The sequence below is a fragment of the Sebastes umbrosus genome, chromosome 3, assembly GCF_015220745.1.
Source record: "Sebastes umbrosus isolate fSebUmb1 chromosome 3, fSebUmb1.pri, whole genome shotgun sequence".
In the NCBI taxonomy this organism is placed as follows: Eukaryota; Metazoa; Chordata; class Actinopteri; order Perciformes; family Sebastidae; genus Sebastes; species Sebastes umbrosus.
The window spans coordinates 8,972,807-8,992,130 of NC_051271.1; the positions used below are offsets into that span (position 1 = coordinate 8,972,807).

At 40.5% G+C, this 19,324-nt stretch overlaps 1 protein-coding gene across 2 annotated transcripts in view; it reads right to left on the bottom strand.

The window, feature by feature from the left end:
* rhbdl3 (rhomboid, veinlet-like 3 (Drosophila)) overlaps positions 1–19,324 on the bottom strand; it is a 67,958-nt gene continuing 48,634 nt past the window's right edge. The window contains exons 6-10 of one of the 2 annotated variants that reach the window (XM_037765270.1): positions 18,624–18,772; positions 12,953–13,065; positions 4,101–4,201; positions 3,345–3,405; positions 1–2,127 (exon numbers count right to left, since the gene is read on the bottom strand). In XM_037765270.1, the coding sequence (XP_037621198.1) occupies positions 1,856–2,127; positions 3,345–3,405; positions 4,101–4,201; positions 12,953–13,065; positions 18,624–18,772 (696 nt within the window). In that variant the 3' untranslated portion in view covers positions 1–1,855. The remainder of the gene's footprint in view (positions 2,128–3,344; positions 3,406–4,100; positions 4,202–12,952; positions 13,066–18,623; positions 18,773–19,324) is intronic. The other variant, XM_037765271.1, reaches the window with a different exon arrangement.

The window sequence follows — 19,324 nt, forward strand, 5'->3', positions numbered from 1 at the left end:
TTTGTTTCTGTATAAAACGGTTTAATGTACTCCAGTATGTACATATCAAATCTACAAAATATGCACAATGTTAAAATATTATCAGCGATTTACCCCTCACTCACTTGTGTCATAGCCCTTATTATATACAACCCCAGACCACCTTGAACCAATTTTTAAATAGGATACATACAGGATATAGCTAACATATCACAATGACCAAACAATTCACGCAACATACCAATATCACCAAGTAAAAAAGAAAATCAACATCAAATGCATGTTAAAATATTAATCTGTATATAATTACATTATAATAATGTTTGTGCGAAGCAGTTACTAGCGTAACATGAGGTTAAAGTACAGTACAGTTTGAGACTTGCAGCTTATGGGCTGGGGTCGTTTTCTATTCCGGTTCCATCAATTAACAATTGTGACAGGAACTAATGAGAGAGCATTGATTTACTTCTTTACCCCATCGCCTCCTGATATGAGAGTGAAACGACCCCAGCCCGGATGTAGTCGAGGTCAGGCATGTTTGCTCTTCTACGTTTGGTAATGAGAAAAAGATTTATTCAGAATGTACCCACTGGTGAATGTTTTTATAAAAAAAATCCCACATTGCCACAATTTACCACCTCACCATTAAATAAACTTAAACCACTTCTTTGCTATTTTTTTAACAAATCGCAAAAAAAATACTGCAAATGCTCACAGGGGACAACAAAATGACAAACTGCATCTCTGGGTTGTCCCAAGGGTGTCAGTCTTTAGAGATCATGAACATTTTCTGTTACATATGACCGACTCCTTACAGACTAAATTAGATTAATTTTGCATGCACAAAGGCAATTCTTGTCAGGGGATGTGCTCTTGCTTGTAGCAATGTTTTGGCATCATTTTTGAAAGCTTAAAAATCTGAATGGCACTTCTACTTCTTTTTTTTTTTTATCTGTACGCACAATGGTACAATTGTCACACTACTTGCACACAAAGAAAAAGTCAAAAGACACAAGTTTGAGGTTCAAATTAATCCTTCTCTCTGGGGAAGTACCGAATGCTGAAGGCAACACTGAATAGTAACCCACACTTTCCTTCAAAAAGCAAATTCATCATAACGTTTGAAGGTTGCTGTAGCCTTTATACTTCACGCTCTCCTTACAAACCTGGAGAGGTTTAGCTATCCTGCTGTCTGCTTAATCTAAACCTCTCATGCTTGTGAGCCGCTTGTAATGATGACAAAACACCAACTAAGCCTAAATTCTCATATGACCTTATTCTTAATTTACTGATGATGAGGGGCGCAGGGAGATTACAGGATTTTCAGGAACTCCTTTGTCTGAAAATGGTTTATACTGCAGGGTTTTGCTGCTGTCACCCCACACGAGAGGCAACTGTGCAGAAATACTTTCATCAGGCTGACATCTCCATGAGAAGGCACCGTTGGATTGAGGAGGAAGAGGCAGAGAAGGTTAAGCCATGTGGACAGGTGCTTGTTGCGTTAGATCCGAGGCTTCTCGTTTGTCGTTGTGCTGTCAAATAAAGTCCAACTGACTGATACTCTTGAGACAAACGTCCAACAGAGATGTAGACACAGAGCAGGTGGAGGTTAGCTTGCATGGTATGCGGAAACAATGGTAAGGCTTAACCCGAAGAGGGAGCAGGTGGGCTGAAAAACATGTGACAAGACAGACAGCGAGGGCTGCTGCGTGTCAGGTGCACCCCTGCATCAGAGCGCTGGATGTAGGATGAGGGTGGCTGTCAGACGACTCTGATCGCCCCACGATGAGGCTCAGAACATGAAGGCTGAGGGGACTTATCCAGCCAGGCGGTCAGCAGGGATCTACCAGTTTCTACTCTGCCTCTGATAAGCGAGTCAAGGTGGCGGGGGCAGTCGCACGTCAAGCAAGCTGTAGGCGAAGATGTTCCAGAAGACGGCGCAGAGCACAAACAAGGTGTAGACGCAGAAGAAGATCCAGAACAGGGACTGCTCCTGGAGTCGCTGCTCGTAGTTCTGCAGGACCACCACGCCCAGCGTCAGACCAACCACCACCCCTCCCAGGTGAGCTACGAAGCTGGGGTTGGGGCACGGAGGAAAGGCCGGGGGATAGAACCGCAGCCACACCGCTCGACCAAACTCCACACTCACTGTGAGCAAGACAGAGGGGGAGAGAGAAAACACAATATTAGCAAGGTATGTGTGCGTATTTCCTGACAACTACTGTACTTATCAAAATGTAATAAAACCATCTCTTCTAAGAGGTAGAAGAATAAGAGTTGCTTTTATATTGTTACCAACTATACTGGGCCATTGAGCCGATAACAAAGAAGACTTTACAGGTCCCTGTTTGTGTTTCCACTGACAGTGTTTCTGTGGAGGAGGGATAGTAAAAGAAAGAGGGAATTTTGTACTAAAAACACTCTAACTGAGGAAGATATTACTCACTAGATTGAGCTGAAACCTCATCTTACCTTCAGATAAACTTTAGAACTAATTTAAAGAGGATCTATATTCTTTTTTGTTTTTTTCTAGAACATGTTTACATGCTTTAATGTTCAAAAAACACATTATTTTTCTCATACCGGCTGTGCTGCAGCACCTCTTTTCACCCTCTGTCTAAAACACTCTGTCTGAGCTCCTGTCCCTACAAATGTGTTACTTGGTGACATCACCATGTTACGGAAGAAAAAGGCAGGATGTCAATCAAGGTGTTTCAGGCAGTTCAGGAGCAGTGTTTCTTTGGGATTTGTAACTTTGCAGACCTTTTACATGCACCAAAAATCTATATAACACACTAAAGGAAAGAAATAGATAGCACAATAGGTCCTCCTATTTCTGCCATGTCTCACTCATTGTTGTGGGCGTATCGAAGGTCACAAGCTAGCAAGTAGCTTGCTGTCAAACAACCCACCACTTTTTCCAACAATTTACTTGACGTTGTGCCAAGCAGCACTTCATTTTTGTTTGTATCTGTAATCTTGGAGGAAAGAGACATAAAAAAGGCATCCTAGGAACTACAATAATGATTGTTTCCTCCTCACAGACATGCATCCACAGCAAGTGAAGAGAATCCCACACTGCCTTGCAAAGCGATTTGCTTGTGTCGCATATAAAATGAATAGCTTTGCATCGCCATGCTCGGTGGGTCTTCACAGTTAGAAATCCTCCATATGCTGAAGCAGCAAAGCCAGGAAGTTTAATATCGCTGCCTTCGGAGCAAAATCACATTTCTCTAATAAGGAACCTTTGCTGTGAGATTACATTCTTGTGATGGACAAGCAGATTAAAAGTACAAACTCTTTTGTTGAAAAATAATCCTTAAACTGAGGTGAAAGGGGAGTGAGGCATCTTTATTCACACTTACTGCAAACCAGAGCCATGGCCATCCGGAATAACTTAAACTGACACTTCATTCCCGACCAATTCTACAGAAAGACAAAGAAAGAGAGGATGGGGGTAATTCAAAAGGTCATTTTCAAGTTCTGATGATAAAGACAGAACAAACTGTGCTAGAAGGTCAAGTCCTCCTCAGACACACACACACACACACACACACACACACACACACACACACACACACACACATACGTTGACATGAAATGACATGAGATCTCGCCCTCTCTGTCTCAATTCACGTCAATTTTGAAAGCCCCAGAGACGCTCTGACCCCCAATCTGTTCCCGCTGCGTTAGATAATGTGATTTCAGCTGAGAGGAGGAAGACAAACTCCTCCATCCCGACGCCAAGAATGTTGTGGAGGATCTGGCAGCAGGGTACATCATGAGTACCCTATTACACATTATAGAGGTTCACCTGAGTGCCTTTTGCCTAATGTGATGACCCACAGGATGGGGAGTTTTGACCAAATAGAGAGCAGATGTCAGAGAGTGCGGTGTGGGATGGGGTTTCTTCACATGCACACGCTCACACACTTTCTGATCTTTGGGGGGAAAAAGAAAAAACGTGATGGTGACGTTGAGGAATGTATGGTATCTGTAGATAGGGCAGCACCTGCTGGGCCCCAAAACAGGCTGCTTTGATGATGTGGTAGTGCTCTGTAGTGACAGGACAACTGAGTGATGTGATAAGCATCTACACACATGCGCACACAAAAACTTACCATTACTACATTGGCCAAATGTGCGGAGACCAGAGCGTACACTCCACCAGATGAGCCGACCACTGGAGCCGTCATATCGGTGACAGACACCGCCAGAGACCCTGTATCGATGAGAAAGAAACATGCTTTAGATCAGTGGTTAGGGGACCCCTTTTCTATCATTGAGTAAACAGATATTTCATGTTATATTCACTGTATAACAATAACAGTACAGAACAACTGTAACTAGTGAATGAGATAACTGCAGGAAGATTGTTTAAAACGAGCAATTTGGATGAATTTTGAGCAGATTATTTCCTATGAATATTGCATCAGATGAGTTTTCCTGTTACTTTTAGGGATTTTTAATCACATTCAAGGAGAGCCACGTGGGTACCCAAATAATCCCTTTTCACTCACATATCTTGAGGTCAGAGGTCAAGGGACCCCTTGAAAATGACCATGCCAGTTTTTCCTCGCAAAAATTTTGTGCAAGTTTGGAGCATTATTTAGGCTCCTTCGCGACAAGCTAGTATTACTACAACCTAAAAATCACAAGTTGCGTTAAAGAAATTAGTGGCATTAAAATGAATTTGCGTTAACGCGTTATTATCTCGTTAACTTTCACAGCCCTAATAATTTTTTTCAAAATTGTCTTACACTAGGCCTCGCGACCCCCTGTGCAGCTTTGGTGACCCCTAGTGTGGGACGGGACCCCCAGATTGGGAACCATTGCCTTAGGTAAATAAACAAAAGAGAGCATTCTTGTATCATCCACATTTAAGAAAAAATAGAAATCCCTAATCCATGCAAACTTCATTAGATGATGAAGATCATGTGATATGATCGAAAGCTCAATAACAGCTACTTCACAGACCTTGTGGTGAGAATGTTTACTCAACTATACTAGATATGTTTTGCCTGGCAGTTGGCCATTTTGGGGATGAATGAATATATTTATTTTATGCAAATGTTCTATAATGCAACACACTGTTAAATGATAAAGTACGTTATTTGTTTATTTGAAATGTGTCTCGTGCTACAATCTTGAGTCTGAGCTTTCATTATTCAGGAGGAAATCTAAATATTTTTTTCCCTTAGAGGATCATGCTGGCAGACACTGTGACTAAGTGACTAATTTAAACTGTTTTTTGTATACAAGTGCATTTGTGCACTGAAAACATCTATTTTGAATGGCATAAAGGCGGCCTTGCTACTCGCTGTTTAATGTGGGTGTTTTATAAATAGGCCTTCATGAATAGAGGCTTGCTCATACTGTACCAGCACACACTGGGATTTTATGTAAAACAAATGCATTCATACAAATTGGGCTGCCGCAAACAGGGAATTGCTCTCTTTGGCACCTTGGTACCAATTCATCGCGTGCACAAAAGATCCAATCAAGCATTCATAAGTTTAAATGTGGGGACATTCAGAGTCACCAGAGGGAATTTGCTCTCGCTGCAGTGTGTGTAAGGATAACAGAAAAAAGGAGATAGAGATGTGCTTAGTTGGACTATTAAATTGCGCTAACACAAACTCTCTCATTCTCTCTCTTTTGCTTATTTTCTTTCTCTCCATTGTGCATCCACTCCATCCACTCTTCATTTCTCAGTATATCTTTTCCTTCCCTTCTCTCCATGGTGCTGACCTGTGTACATGCGTACAGTATATGAGACACAACTGCCCACGCTCTTCCCACCTTCTCTCTCTCTTTCTATCTCAAATACAAATATACTTTATTTGCATAACACATAAATGTGTGCATGCATATAAACTGTACCAGAATTTACATATACACAGAACTCAGTACCACTGTCATTTGTTGTTCGTTTTAATCTCATTTGGCTCTTTATAACAGTTTAACCCTCAAAACATTATTAGTTATGTAATTAATGTCATCTCAAGGGGAAAAAAAACTGATTATTATTATTTTAGGAAAGTTACAGTTAATTTACATAAAGTGTAAAACAAAAATAGACAGAGAACATGAGTAAGTCTGTCTGCTGCATCTGTGTCTGTCTCCATCATTCAAAATGACTAACAGAGTGCCCTTACCCTCTTGATAATGTGTGATACTTTAAATTAGGACCCATGGCAAACATGAACTCAATAAAATCTATTAAAACTGTATAGGCAGAACTGGGTGCTTTTGACTGGAGTCCCACAGAACCCCAATACATTTTCTTTCTTGTCTTTTTAAAAAGCACTAATTCAAACAGAAAACAATGATATGAAGTTATTAGGAACAAATTGTCCGTCCTTTCTCCCTATACGTGCTTCAGCCTCCCCTTCATCCAGAGAAAGTACTCTAACCTGTGCCGACATCTTGATATTCCATATCATAGCAACCAGATGCAACCAAAGCGCAGCTGAAAAACGCTGCGCATCATTGCCCTTCTATGTTATGCATTAAACAATAAACATGTATTAAATTATTATAATGTTTTTTAAAGTTGCAATAATATAGCATATCGCACTGTTGAGCCAATCATTATCACCGCATGGGAAATTCCCTCACCGCGGCAGCCCTATTCCTGAGTCCTGGATATTTGTTGAAACATCGCTCTTGTCTGTATTTGTTGATAATCCCGCTCTTTGCTGTAGTTCTGGAGCAAGGACGTACAGTATTTGCTGTAGCCTATGGTAAATAAACAAAAATAGAAGTAAACTAAATAAACACGCTCACTGGGCTGTGGACCCTATTTAGATATTTAAGCCTGTGTGACTTCTGCTAAAAATGCAGCTGGCTAAGATCAGCGCTCTAATAGCTGTAAAATCAACCGACTAAGCTCAAGCCACATTTAGCCAAACCTTGTTACTTTGTACATTAATGCCATCGTGCGGTTTGGACGATGCTCAGCCCACATTTAGCGCAATTTCACATACGTTTAGTCTCTCTCTCCCGTACACAACACACACACACACAACCACAGTGCAGGCTACACTATACAGTAGGCAAACTGTACAGAGAGGGCTCTGGAGTTCATAGATATCAAATCACCATGATGATGGGATAAGCCACGGCATCTCAATCATGGTGCTATTTATGGGAGTTGGCACAGCATGAGGTGAAAGAAAACATACACTAGTCCACACACACAAGCATAAGAGAATATGCAGCCACACACCATACAGATGTGCATAGAATAACAAAAACACATGCAGTATACTACACACACATACACACATCCAGACATGCTACAAAAACAAGTGGATTCCTTTGATGCGTGCGTCCTTACAGTGGCCTCATTCTGTCAGTTTGTTTAGAGAGTTTTGCTCTTATATTACATTTTTACAGTATTGTATTTGGACAATGAAACACTGCAAACACTGAAAAGACTGCATATTTACCTAGGAATTGTTTTGTTAGAACACACACCACACATCATGTTGTTCATTGCAGTAACCTCTATTGCAATAAAAAAAAAAGGTTGCATGCTGTTTTGCCACTGTTTCTAGATGAGGAATGGGGCACAGAGTGGACGGTCCTGAGGGACTTCAGAGATGTGGAGAGAATGTATATTGTATAAACCTTGTTGATTTCAGAAAGAATTAACCTATTTCATCTTGCAATGTGTCCTATAATCATAGACTGTATGTAAGAAGTGGATGTAGTCACTGTGACGTCACCCATTGGATTGTGGACTGCCTTTTTGAAGCCTCTATTTCGGCATTTTGGATGTTGTCATCTTGGTTTTTGGCGACCAGAAATGACACGAGAGGGTGGTGTTACACTGAATAAAACATTTTCACGCAACCAAAATGTTACAATTAACTTTCCTGAACTGAAAACACTCTGTGAAAGGATTAAAGTTGTAAGACGAATACACGTCAACTCCCAGACCGGACAACGCTGTCGTAGCGACCTGTCAATTACAAGGTAGCCACGCCCTAAAGCATACCCTGCTTTATGGTCTATTTGACTCTAAATGGGACCATAATTTACTAAATGAACATCATGCTGTATTGAAGAAGACTTGAAACTAGCGATTGAGACCATAAACTCATGTTAACAATGTTTTCTGATGTAATAAATCAAGTGAGAAGTAGGCTCATTTTCTCATAGACTTCTATACAATCAGACTTCTTTTTGCAACCAGAGGAGTCGCCCCCTGCCGGCTATTAGAAAGAATGCAAGTTAAAGACACTTCAGCATTGGCTTCACTTCTCAGACCCAGAGGATTGTGTTACAGTTTCTCCTGATTTGGCACTGTTGGCCAATCAAATAAGGTCAATTGTCCACACCAGGTAGATAACCTTGTAGTGTGCAGCTTGTGGCACTGTGCTAATTTTGCTGTAAACCAATCAAAACTGCACTGAAGTTATTTAAAAAATTCTCATCGATAACAAAAACTGTGTTCCAAATCAGTGTGCTGGTTTCTGACCCTGCTTAAAGGAATATGTGGCATGTGAAATGAAAGGACTTTTCAAAAGCAGGTGACATTTAGAACCAAATAGGAGCTCCTTCTTTGCCTAATATGTGGCCCCTCAGGTGTGTGAACCATAATGGCAGCACTGTGAGGTGGTGTAATAACAGCATCTGACTCACCAGGTCATTAAACACTGCAGAGTAATCTAAGCAGCTGAATGATTACACACACAAATACACGCCCACACATGCTCACAGAAGCATATACACGGTTTTCCTCTCTCTAACAGGAAAATTGATTCTGAATTAATTCTCAAATAAAAAAAAAAATTATTTTAATATTAAGAATTATGGAGCAGCTTTAATTAATTCTAAATATTTTATTATTATTAAATCAAGCAACAATTTTAAATTATGACCCTCCATAATAAAAGCAAGCGGTAATATGCACAAAGATTTCCACTCCCTAGGTTACACCCTTTTAAAGCACCCTACATTACTTCCTTCCTCTTCAAACACACACACACTCACACGGGCATGCAGACACTCAAACACCTGGTTCGGGACACCTCCACCTCTCTAGTTCCTGTGTTTAGGAAGTGTGTCTGGGCAGGATGACCTCCATCCCTGTAATTACCTTGGTTTGATAACATTATTTTAGTTTGGCTCCGTGTTCACACAAACACACACACACACACACACACACACTAACACACAAACACACGCACACACACACACACACACACACACACACACAGAGACAAGGACACAGTCTCTCTTAGTCCCTCAGCAGGCCCCTGGAGGCCTGTAGTTTTTAGAGTCCAAAGTGGCATCTCATTTATCTTGGCTGTTCATCCAAACTGCAGAGAAAGAGCCGGGAACACGAGAGGGAATAATAATAACGCACATCAGCACTCATAATTAAAAAAGTCAACAGTTCGGCTGCATGTTGAGATGACTGAATCTACAAAGTCGTGAGCCGATAGTTGAGTCTGGAGTTGTTTGACTTTGTGTGATTTCCCTTTCTTGTCTACATGTCTGATCCTCTGTTGTTGTACACTTGTTCTTTGCTGCACCGTATGCTCTTTGTGCACTCTGTGTTGTTTTTTTTGTGTCTACGTCCTTGTCTGCTGTCCATAAGTGAATACTCGTGTGTTTGCATGCAAGTCTATTGTTTCCATTAAAGTGTCAGAGTTTGTGTTGGCCCTAGAGGGCCAACGACCTCTCTCTGAGTCATTACTTGACCTCTGACCTCTGCATTGACCCCTGTGTGTGCCAGCTGAGCCCCTGTCTGTTCACTATTGGTTGTTCTGTTTCCACACACAATTTAGCAGTGTCACTGTGTAGCAAATTTAAAGTTATTGTTTGCACTTTAACTGATTAGAAAAAAATAATTCGAAAATTAGATCTGCATCGATTAATCAATTAGTTGTAACCTTTCAAATGAATCGCCAACTGTTTTGATGATCGATTAATTGATTTGAGTAATTAAAAGAAAAAATTCTCTGATTCCAGCTTCTTAAATGTGAATATTTTCTGTTTTTTTTACTCCTCTTTGACAGTAAACTGAATATCTTTGAGTTGCGGACAAAACAAGACATTTGAGGACGTCATCTTGGGCTTTGGGAAACACTTTTCTCCATTTTCTGACATTTTATAGACCAAAACAACTAATCGGTTAATCAAGAAAATAATCAACAATGAAAAATATTGGTTTGTTGCAGCCCCATCGAAAATGCTCAAGGATTAAGCCAAGCTGCTGAAATGGCATTAAACAATAAGGCACATGTAAGAACTGCACACACTGAATTATGTTTGAACGGATGGAACGAATTAATAAATTTTAAAAAATGATGCACTGAGTAAGCTGATATTGATTCTTTCTTTGACCAAACACTTTTGTCAATGATCTCTCAAATTTGGTTATTAACAACTCTGTGGGCTGGATATTATTTTACAGCTGAAAAATAAACTTAACCATCAAAAATTATAATAATAAAAGATAACAATACATTTTGAAGAGTAAACTTCACTGGGCGTTAAATAATCATTTTCCTATCTCTCTCCATTGTTTACTATCCAATGAAGTCAGTCATGATCAGACATAAAACTGCAGCCTATAAAACATTAATGCATAAATGCCAGAAATACAATGAAAAGCAAATATCATCTTATCACATCCATCCACTTGTTGCTAAATGCTGAATATTCTGAGGATTGTGACTTTGGCTAGAGTTCTTCTGCTGACAAAATAAAAAAAAAAGAAGCCCAGTCAGACATAACAAACCCAAACATTACAGCCAAACACAACCAGAGCGTGCCTCCCCTCTTCCTCCGGTGGTCGATATCTAATTAAAACAGCAGACGTGTGTGTGTGTGTGTGTGTGTTTGTGTGTGTGTTGGTCTGTCTGTGTGCGTACATAAGTGTGTGTGATTTATGGAGCGTTTCCTCCTCATTTCAATGCGAGGTTAATACTACAGGCCACCACAGCTGCTATCCCCAGGGTGTTTGTCACTGACCCCTCTGCGCTCACACACAAACACACACGCACACACACACACACACACACACACACACACACACAGATGGACACTCAGAGATGGAGAGAGAGATTTAATACATAATTTTCATGAATATTAAACAAAATCACGCTGGCTGCAATTAATATCCCACAATCCTCTCTCCTCTTTCAGTAACACACACACACACACACACACACACACACATACACACCACATACTCACTGCTACAAGGCATCACGTTTCCATCCCCCAAAATCTTTAAACACTCATCTCAAAAAGTAGCCCAATAATTCCTCTCCAGTTATCTCGTAGCTACTGTATTGGGAAACTCTGGGTCTGTAAAGTGAAGCCAGTGCTGAAGTGCCTTAAACTTGCATTCTTTCTAATAGCCAGCAGGGGGCGACTCCTCTGGTTGCAAAAAGAAGTCAGATTGTAACAAAGTCTATGAGAAAATGAGCCTACTTCTCACTTGATTTATTACCTCAGTAAACATTGTAAACATGAGTTTATGATCTCAATCGCTAGTTTCAAGTCTTCTTCAATACAGCATGATGTTCATTTAGTAAATTATGGTCCCATTTAGAGTCAAATAGACCATAAAGCAGGGGATGCTGTAGGGCGTGGCTACCTTGTGATTGACAGGTCGCTACCACAGTGTTGTCCGGTCTGGGAGTTGTCCGTGATTTTGTCTTACAACTTTAACCCTTTCACAGTGTGTTTTCTGTTCAGGAAAGGTAGTTATAACCTTTTTGGTCGCCTAAAAATGTCTTATTCAGCGTTCGGTTGAACGCAGCTCCACCCTCTCGTGTCACTTCCGGTTGCAGATAACCAAGATTGCGACGGCCAAAAAACAATATGACGACGGGCAAAATGCCGAACTCGAGGCTTCAAAACAGCAGTCCACAAACCAATGGTTGACGTCACAGTGACTACGTCCACTTCTTATATACAATCTATGCTCGTAGCTAAAAGTGTCACTCCTGGGCACCAAAAACATATATATATGTTTTTAAATGCCTAAAATGTTTGTTTTGGAGAAGGAAACCAACACATTGTGGAGTGGGTGACTTTGTTAGTCTGTCCTAATTCAGCAAAGAAAAACAGATCTTGTGATCTCACACATACACACATACAGAAATACCGACTTACGGTCTCAGCTGAACAGAGCTGAACACTGAAATTGCACCAGTACCTGAGCTTGATAGGGAAGTAGGAAGGGAGCGGTGACATTTCGTTCAAAGCTGCATGTCTGTGTTTTTTTCTCATTTGTAGCTGCTCGCTCGGTTTCACCTAAATCTCACCTACCTCCACTCGTCTCCCATCTCCATGTTTCTCATATCCTGGTCCCCCTCTCCAAACCCTCTCAGGCTTATTAACACTTATGAATTCATCTCCCCTCCTCCGTCTCTTCTCCCTCTTCATCCTTTCATCACACACTCCCCCTTCCTATTCCATTATCACTGTGTGTGTGTATGTGTGTGTTCTTCTGATTGAGCTCCATTTGAGATGACCCTCTCTGCTGTGCCCCATTGTACATGACCGTAGGGAGATACAGGGGGGCTTTGACGGGGCACTGACAACCCCCTACGTCCCACCACGTCTGGTAGGAAAACAGAAACACAAGGCCATCTGTCCTGGACACACACATACGCTACATTTTCTCATTGACCAGTATCCACCAGCACACTCTCTGCAACCTGATAGGCCGTTGAATGCATGAAAAACATACAACCAGCAGATGGAACAACTGTGGAGTTGAAAGGCAAAACTCTGCGTGTGTGTGTAGAGTGAGTGTGTAGAAAAGGAGGGAAATGTATGCAGTGAGTGGAGAAGGACTGAGATTGCAATTGTTGCATGTGTGTGTGTGTGTGTGTGTGTGTGTGTGTGTGTGTGTGTGTGTGTGTGTGTGTGTGTGTGTGCGTGTGTGTGTGTGTGTGTGCGTGTGTGTGTGTGTGTTTGTGTGAAACCACATGCCCACCTGCCAGCACACCACACACGTAGACCAGTCCAATGCGCAGGGCTCCGTGGACCATTTCTAGAGGGACTCCCACCAGCAGCTGCATGGCCATGTTCAGGCTCAGGTGTTCAATCCTATAAAACACACACACACAAACACATATAGAGTCAGAGAGAGCCCGTGTTAAAATTAAATCAATATTTAATCATATGACCCCAGAAAATGAGCCACAATAATAACATAAATGTAATGATGATATGAAACGTGAAGCAGAGACAAAGTGATTTGGTGTTATTTGTTGATTCTGATAATATTCTTATTAACCTAAGGGCTATATGAGTCTGCAATAAAGCGAAATAATATTTTTTTAATAATATAACAGAAAAGTACCAGTTGAGTATTGTCCTTTGTGCTCATTGCCCCAGTTACTCTGAATAAACCACAGATCATGCAGTGAAAGTTTGTCATTGGAACAACTTTTAACTGAAGAAATAGTCCCTATACTCTAGTTCTGAGAGCCAAAGCTGACATTTTCAAATGTCTTGCTCCCAAAGATGTTAAATACAGTAATACTTAACACACAAAAAGCAGCATATTTTCAAATTCGAGAAGTTGGGACAAAAAAAATTGTCATTTTTGCTTAATTAAACAAATGAAATGAATAATCGGTTATCACAAATGTTGCTGCTTCATTTTCAGTTAATCAATGCAGACAATTAATCTACAGTAAGTGTCTGCATGTGTAAATACCATTATAGAAGATAAAATGAGTTTATAGTTTGAGAAAATCATCCCTGCTACGCTTAAAAGAAACATTTATATATGTATTCCTTGATACTTTAAATGAGAAAAAGAAAGAGAGAGAGAGATTGAGAGTGGGCGAGTCTGCATAATAAATATTTACAATCTGTTTTGGTTTCGAGAATTGGGAAGGATCAGCGTTGCTGAGCTGTTGGCAGGATTTGGTTCATGCACGTGCGTGTGCAGCTATTGAGTATCAACAAAAATCAAATTGCTGTTTGTATGCTGTTTAGTAGTGGTTTAATGCAACTGTTACTGTTTATATTGTGGCTTCTAACGCTGCAAAATAGGGCTGCAACTAATGAGTATTTATATTGTCAATTTACCTATTGATTATTTTCTCGATTAACCGATTAGTTGTTTGGTCTATAAGGCGTCAGAAAATGGTGAAAAAATGTTGATCAGTGTTTCTTAAAGCCAAAGATGACGTCCTAAAATGTCTTGTTTTGTCCACAACTCAAAGATATTCCGTTTACTGTCATAGAGGAGTAAAGAAACCAGAAAATATTCACATTTAAGAAGCTGGAATCAGATTTAGTGCAAAACAAACTAAACACACCAATGCTTACCTAGTGGCTTTTACGTCTGCCTACGAATACACTTTTCCAATAATTTTCAATCCATGATGCCCTTATCTAGATTTTTAGACAAACTTGCAGCTTGGAAAGAACTTATTTCCCCTGCCAGTAAAATGCTCCAAATGTGAAGACATGGATGTGATAATAAACTCTTGAACGAGCAACGTGCTTCCATTTCCTCCCGCGGGTGAGGTGTCAGATGATCGACAGGATACACACTCAATTCTGACACCATACAATGATAAAACAGAAACTGTGACACAATCTAATTCTGGGTTTATGTTACTGCGATGGGAGTTGTTTTCCACACTGGCAGCAAATAAAGACATCTCAAACTATAAAGACATCTCAAACTATACTGACTGTGCAGACTTGATTAGAAATAGAGAAAAAGTAAAGAGTGACCTTGATGATTGGCACAAGTATAAAAAAACACTAATCCTTTGACAAATAACCAAAACAATAATAGAGGAAATCCTTAAGCAAATACTCAGTTTCCACAGATATATTTATGTCCGTGGCAAACTGATTTAAAGTGACAAGACTCCGAACAGTCACTGAGAGTGTGCAGTTTTTATTATAACACATTATCACCTGCCGGCTCCCTCAGATTATTATGCTTGCTCACGGACACACTCACACATAACATCTGCTCCTTCGTCAAACCACACTTGTGGCCATCAACAGATAATCATCAACACACTCCAGTGCACTCAAACATTACACATGAACACCAACAGTGTTCACACACAATCACACAGAAACACAAAAAGATAAAAGAGGTGTGTGGCTGCTGCAAATTTACCCAAATCCGTTCACGGCTTGTGTTTCAGTTTGATGACTATAAGCACGGGATAGCTTGTTCACACACACACACACACACACACGCTTGCTGTGCCCTTCATGGCTAGAAAGTCCTTCCAGCCAAACCTCAGTCAGCAGCACAGACACATTTTGGGTGTCACAGCAGCTAGCGTAATCCTTCTCTCTCATAATCTTCATCATTGTCTCTCACTCGCTCCAGTCACTCCCCTCGTCTGTTTTCTGTCTCAGTCTGAATTATGCTGTCATTTCTGTTTCACAATACTGAAAGAGAGACGACAGTAACGAAAGCAGGAGACAGAGAGATGACTCTCCCTTTTTCTTCCCCAGTCGACAGTTTGACAAACTGAACGGCTGAATGCTGTCTGTGCAGTCATTCAACAAACAGCTTCTACATCCTAGAAACGAATGCAAACATTCCCACAAATAAACAAGCACGCACACACGCACAATCCCCCCCAATACAGACAGGGTGAAAAAAACAAGACAAGGCCGATAATCTATTTAGTTTGAAACAACCCAGCCACCTCAGCTACAATGCCGACAGAGAGGATCGTTCCAGTGATCAGAGAGACAATGTGGGGTATTGATTAGCTGGGAGAGGCCTGTCCAAATGCACAAGGACAACTCCACTCCAGATAACAGCGGCTATCTATTTCTATACTGCTAATGAGGCTGTGAGGGATGGGCTGCACTGTCAGGCAGATCTGTGGATACCCATGAGAGGTCCTATTGTGTCCAGATGACCATGGTCTTTTCAGGGCGCTCCACAAAAGAAATTTTTAATCTTTCACTGGCTCACCAAACTACAGCTGAACTTTTACTGTTAGTTAACTTTACTGCACAATTCAGGCACTGAATCAGAAGTGTCTTCTATTAGTTTTGGTTTTCCACCTCTGATAAAGAGCAGCGCACAGTCGCTTCTCAAGCCTAAGGCCCTATTTTAACCATTATATGCTATTTTAGCATATAATGGTTAAATATTGTTTATAATAAAGTAGTTTTTGATACATTTTGAGGTAAATTTTGGGGTAATTTGACAGTAATTCAAAAGAAATTTCAAATAGGTTACTTGCTAATTATCACCTAATTACCATGAAATTTGCAGACCTGTAAAATGAAGTGTTACCAAATATTTTTCTGCAAAATGTTTATAGAGTCATGGATTAATCTTGCAGGAAGCTAATCTTCCCGAAGTTTTCACAGCTGCTACTGACACACAGTATTTTGTGTGGTGTGTGACACAGAGTGAGAGAGAACGTCTGCATAATGCTCTACTGAGGGATGTTTTGGGGCCAATATTTACACTCTGTTTTAGTGTTGAGAATTGGGAAGGATCAGTCCTACTGAGCTGTTGATAGGATTACATGGTTTGCAGATGTGTGTGAGGGAGAGAGAGAGAGAGAGAGAGAAAGTGAAATATAACAGTGGTATCAGTCACAAAAGCTTTCCAAAAGACATTGTCACTGTTAATGATTATAAGCAGTGGGTACTGAGCAGCACAGTATTGTCTGTACTGGTGGATCAGTTTGTTTTGAGTCATGCTTTTATTCCTGTCCGTGACCTTTGTTAAAAGTCACTCCATCCTTGCACCAATGTTTTCTGTCACTCTTTATTAAATTATAGCTAAATAAAGAAACCATGGATGTATAAAGAGAACTGGATACAGCGTTGGAGGTGAGCTCCCGTTCATTCCTATCTGAGTTGCTCAGTGGCGCATGAAGCCAAAATGGCTTGTGTGTTAATAAATTATGGTATGGGATCGGTGCACAGACTGGCGTACTCGCCGATACCCGATCCCAAATCTTGGGTAGTATCGGACGCATTCCTGATACTGGTTTCAGTATTGCAACAACTCTATAAAAAATTACTCAAACCGATAAAATGATTCTCCAAATGGTTGGCGATTAATTTAAAAGTTGACAACTAATCGATTAATCGTTGCAGCTCTAACGATTTTGAATACAGAGACTTTGAGAAGTGTGTCTTGATGTGCCTCTTAATGAAGGTCTCTCCCAGCGGCTCCATATCAGCTTTAGCAAATGAGCTGAACTGATTCAGTCAGCCAGCATATAACGACCAATGTTCTTCTGTGCCTCCGCCCCCAAAGGATCCAATATGAACCAGTAATGAAATGTTTATACTCCCTGAATTATTAAAAGCGATTTTTGATCAGCCCTGCATATTTATGAAGTTGTGTGCATTAAACACAAAAAACCCTTTCAAACAAAAATCTGCAAAATGTGGTAGACTAAATGAAATGAAGCCCTCTAAATGCACTCAAAATTATTCAACAAAAGGATGCGCTATTACAATTTAGAGAATTACAATCATCAAGGTCATCGTCATATCAGTGTGTTCATTTACTGCATCCTCACCATCTTGGCTCAGAACGTGTACAGAGTGGTGGGCGTCTCACTATTACTACAATACCACAAGGAATGAGATTTTACTATCAGGAAGCTGTTTAGAAACCATTACCACATATAATTGGACACATTGGTAGACAAAGGATAATTCCCACAGGCTCTTTTATACAGCTACTTCCCCTGAGGACCTAAATCATTTCAATATGTTCCTGTGTACAACATCCCTCCTCCCTCCATTCATCCCTTCTACTTCATCTGTTAACCACACACTGTCATCCCTACAGTCTCTCTGCGGCACCTCCAAGTTCTCCTAATTAAATTACCATTTTATTAGTTCTTCTAGACTACATTTACCCAGAAGGTTAATTAAACCTGGATGATCTGGCCTGCACCGAAAATAAAATAGTCAGTGGTGCTTGTAGTGGGAGAGGAGAGGAAAGGAGAGGAGAGGAGAGGAGAGGATAGGAGAGGAGAGGAGAGGAGAGGATGCTGAAGAAGTATAATTGCAGGTTTTATTAAATTCAATCTGTCAAGTTAGTATTTAGTGGTTTGTTTTGGTAGAATAGAGTCATTATGGAGACAAATGTTCCCCACACTCATCGCATCGCAGTATATACACATCACACCAATAATCCAATAATCATCGCTTGTTTAAGACCATGATACTTTAGGTGTATTTGTCACTTGCTTATTTGTGTTGTCACTTCACATACAGTGAATTCACCGAGAATTGCGAGACTTATCCAACTCACAATCCCTCATCTCCTCTCCCTTCTGTGCATCTTTCCTTCATGATTGAAAAGGATTTAATGGCTTTCAGTTGGTGTGTTTCACTAGAAATTAATTGCACTGAGTATTTTTGTTAATGAAATCGTTATGTAACAAGCTCTGACTCACCGAATGCTTCAAAATAACATAAACCCAAACCACCGGAGGCATCGCAGATATGCAGTACCTCTAGTTTGAGTTCAACTATCAGTCTATTATTTCCACCCCATGGTGTCACATGCGATCCCCTGATCACACGACTGACGTGAACACATTCAAGTGGATGAGTTCACGTCATTTAAAATGTGTCATTGAGGCTTTCTAATACTAGAAAATAGCGAGATGTGAACTCACCCGGTGTGCATGAAGATGTAGCTGAGGTACCTCCAGGCCTGGGCTCGTAGCTGGGGGTGGTAAGGTAAAGGGCTCTTTAGGAAGGACGGGCTGGAGACCTGCAGGACCAAGCGCTCCAGCTGGAACCCATAGTACATGAACACGGCCACCTGGGGGAACACAGATGGATAAACAGTGGTATCAGTATACACACCATGATGAAATAGTGCTCTGCATCATGAACCAGAACAAATTGCTCTGGTAATTAAATGAAAATTGAACACAAACTTAACACTTAATCCTTCTACTTATCTTTCAAGAGTTATCAGTCAAATTACATTACCCTAAGAGACCAACATTTTTTTTTTTTAGGGGGGTACAGGGGGTCTTTAGGGGGAGATAGCAGGTCAACAGTAGATGTCACATAGAAGTGGTGTACATCATCTGAAAGCTGGGAACCTGAAGATTAATTTGAGATGCAGCTCAGCACTGTGTGTCAAGTTGTTCTAGTCATAAATCAGAAATAAACATGAATTAATTAATTATTTTAAATTAATTGTGAAAGTGTATAAGGGTTTAGAACATTATGATAGAAGTATATGATGGTCATTATCATGCTCTATTATGTCTCATAAGTTGTTGCAGCAATTTTAGAGTTGATACCATTTGTTACACATATTTGGTGCTGAATTTAACCATTTTTTACCACTCGAGAATTGATA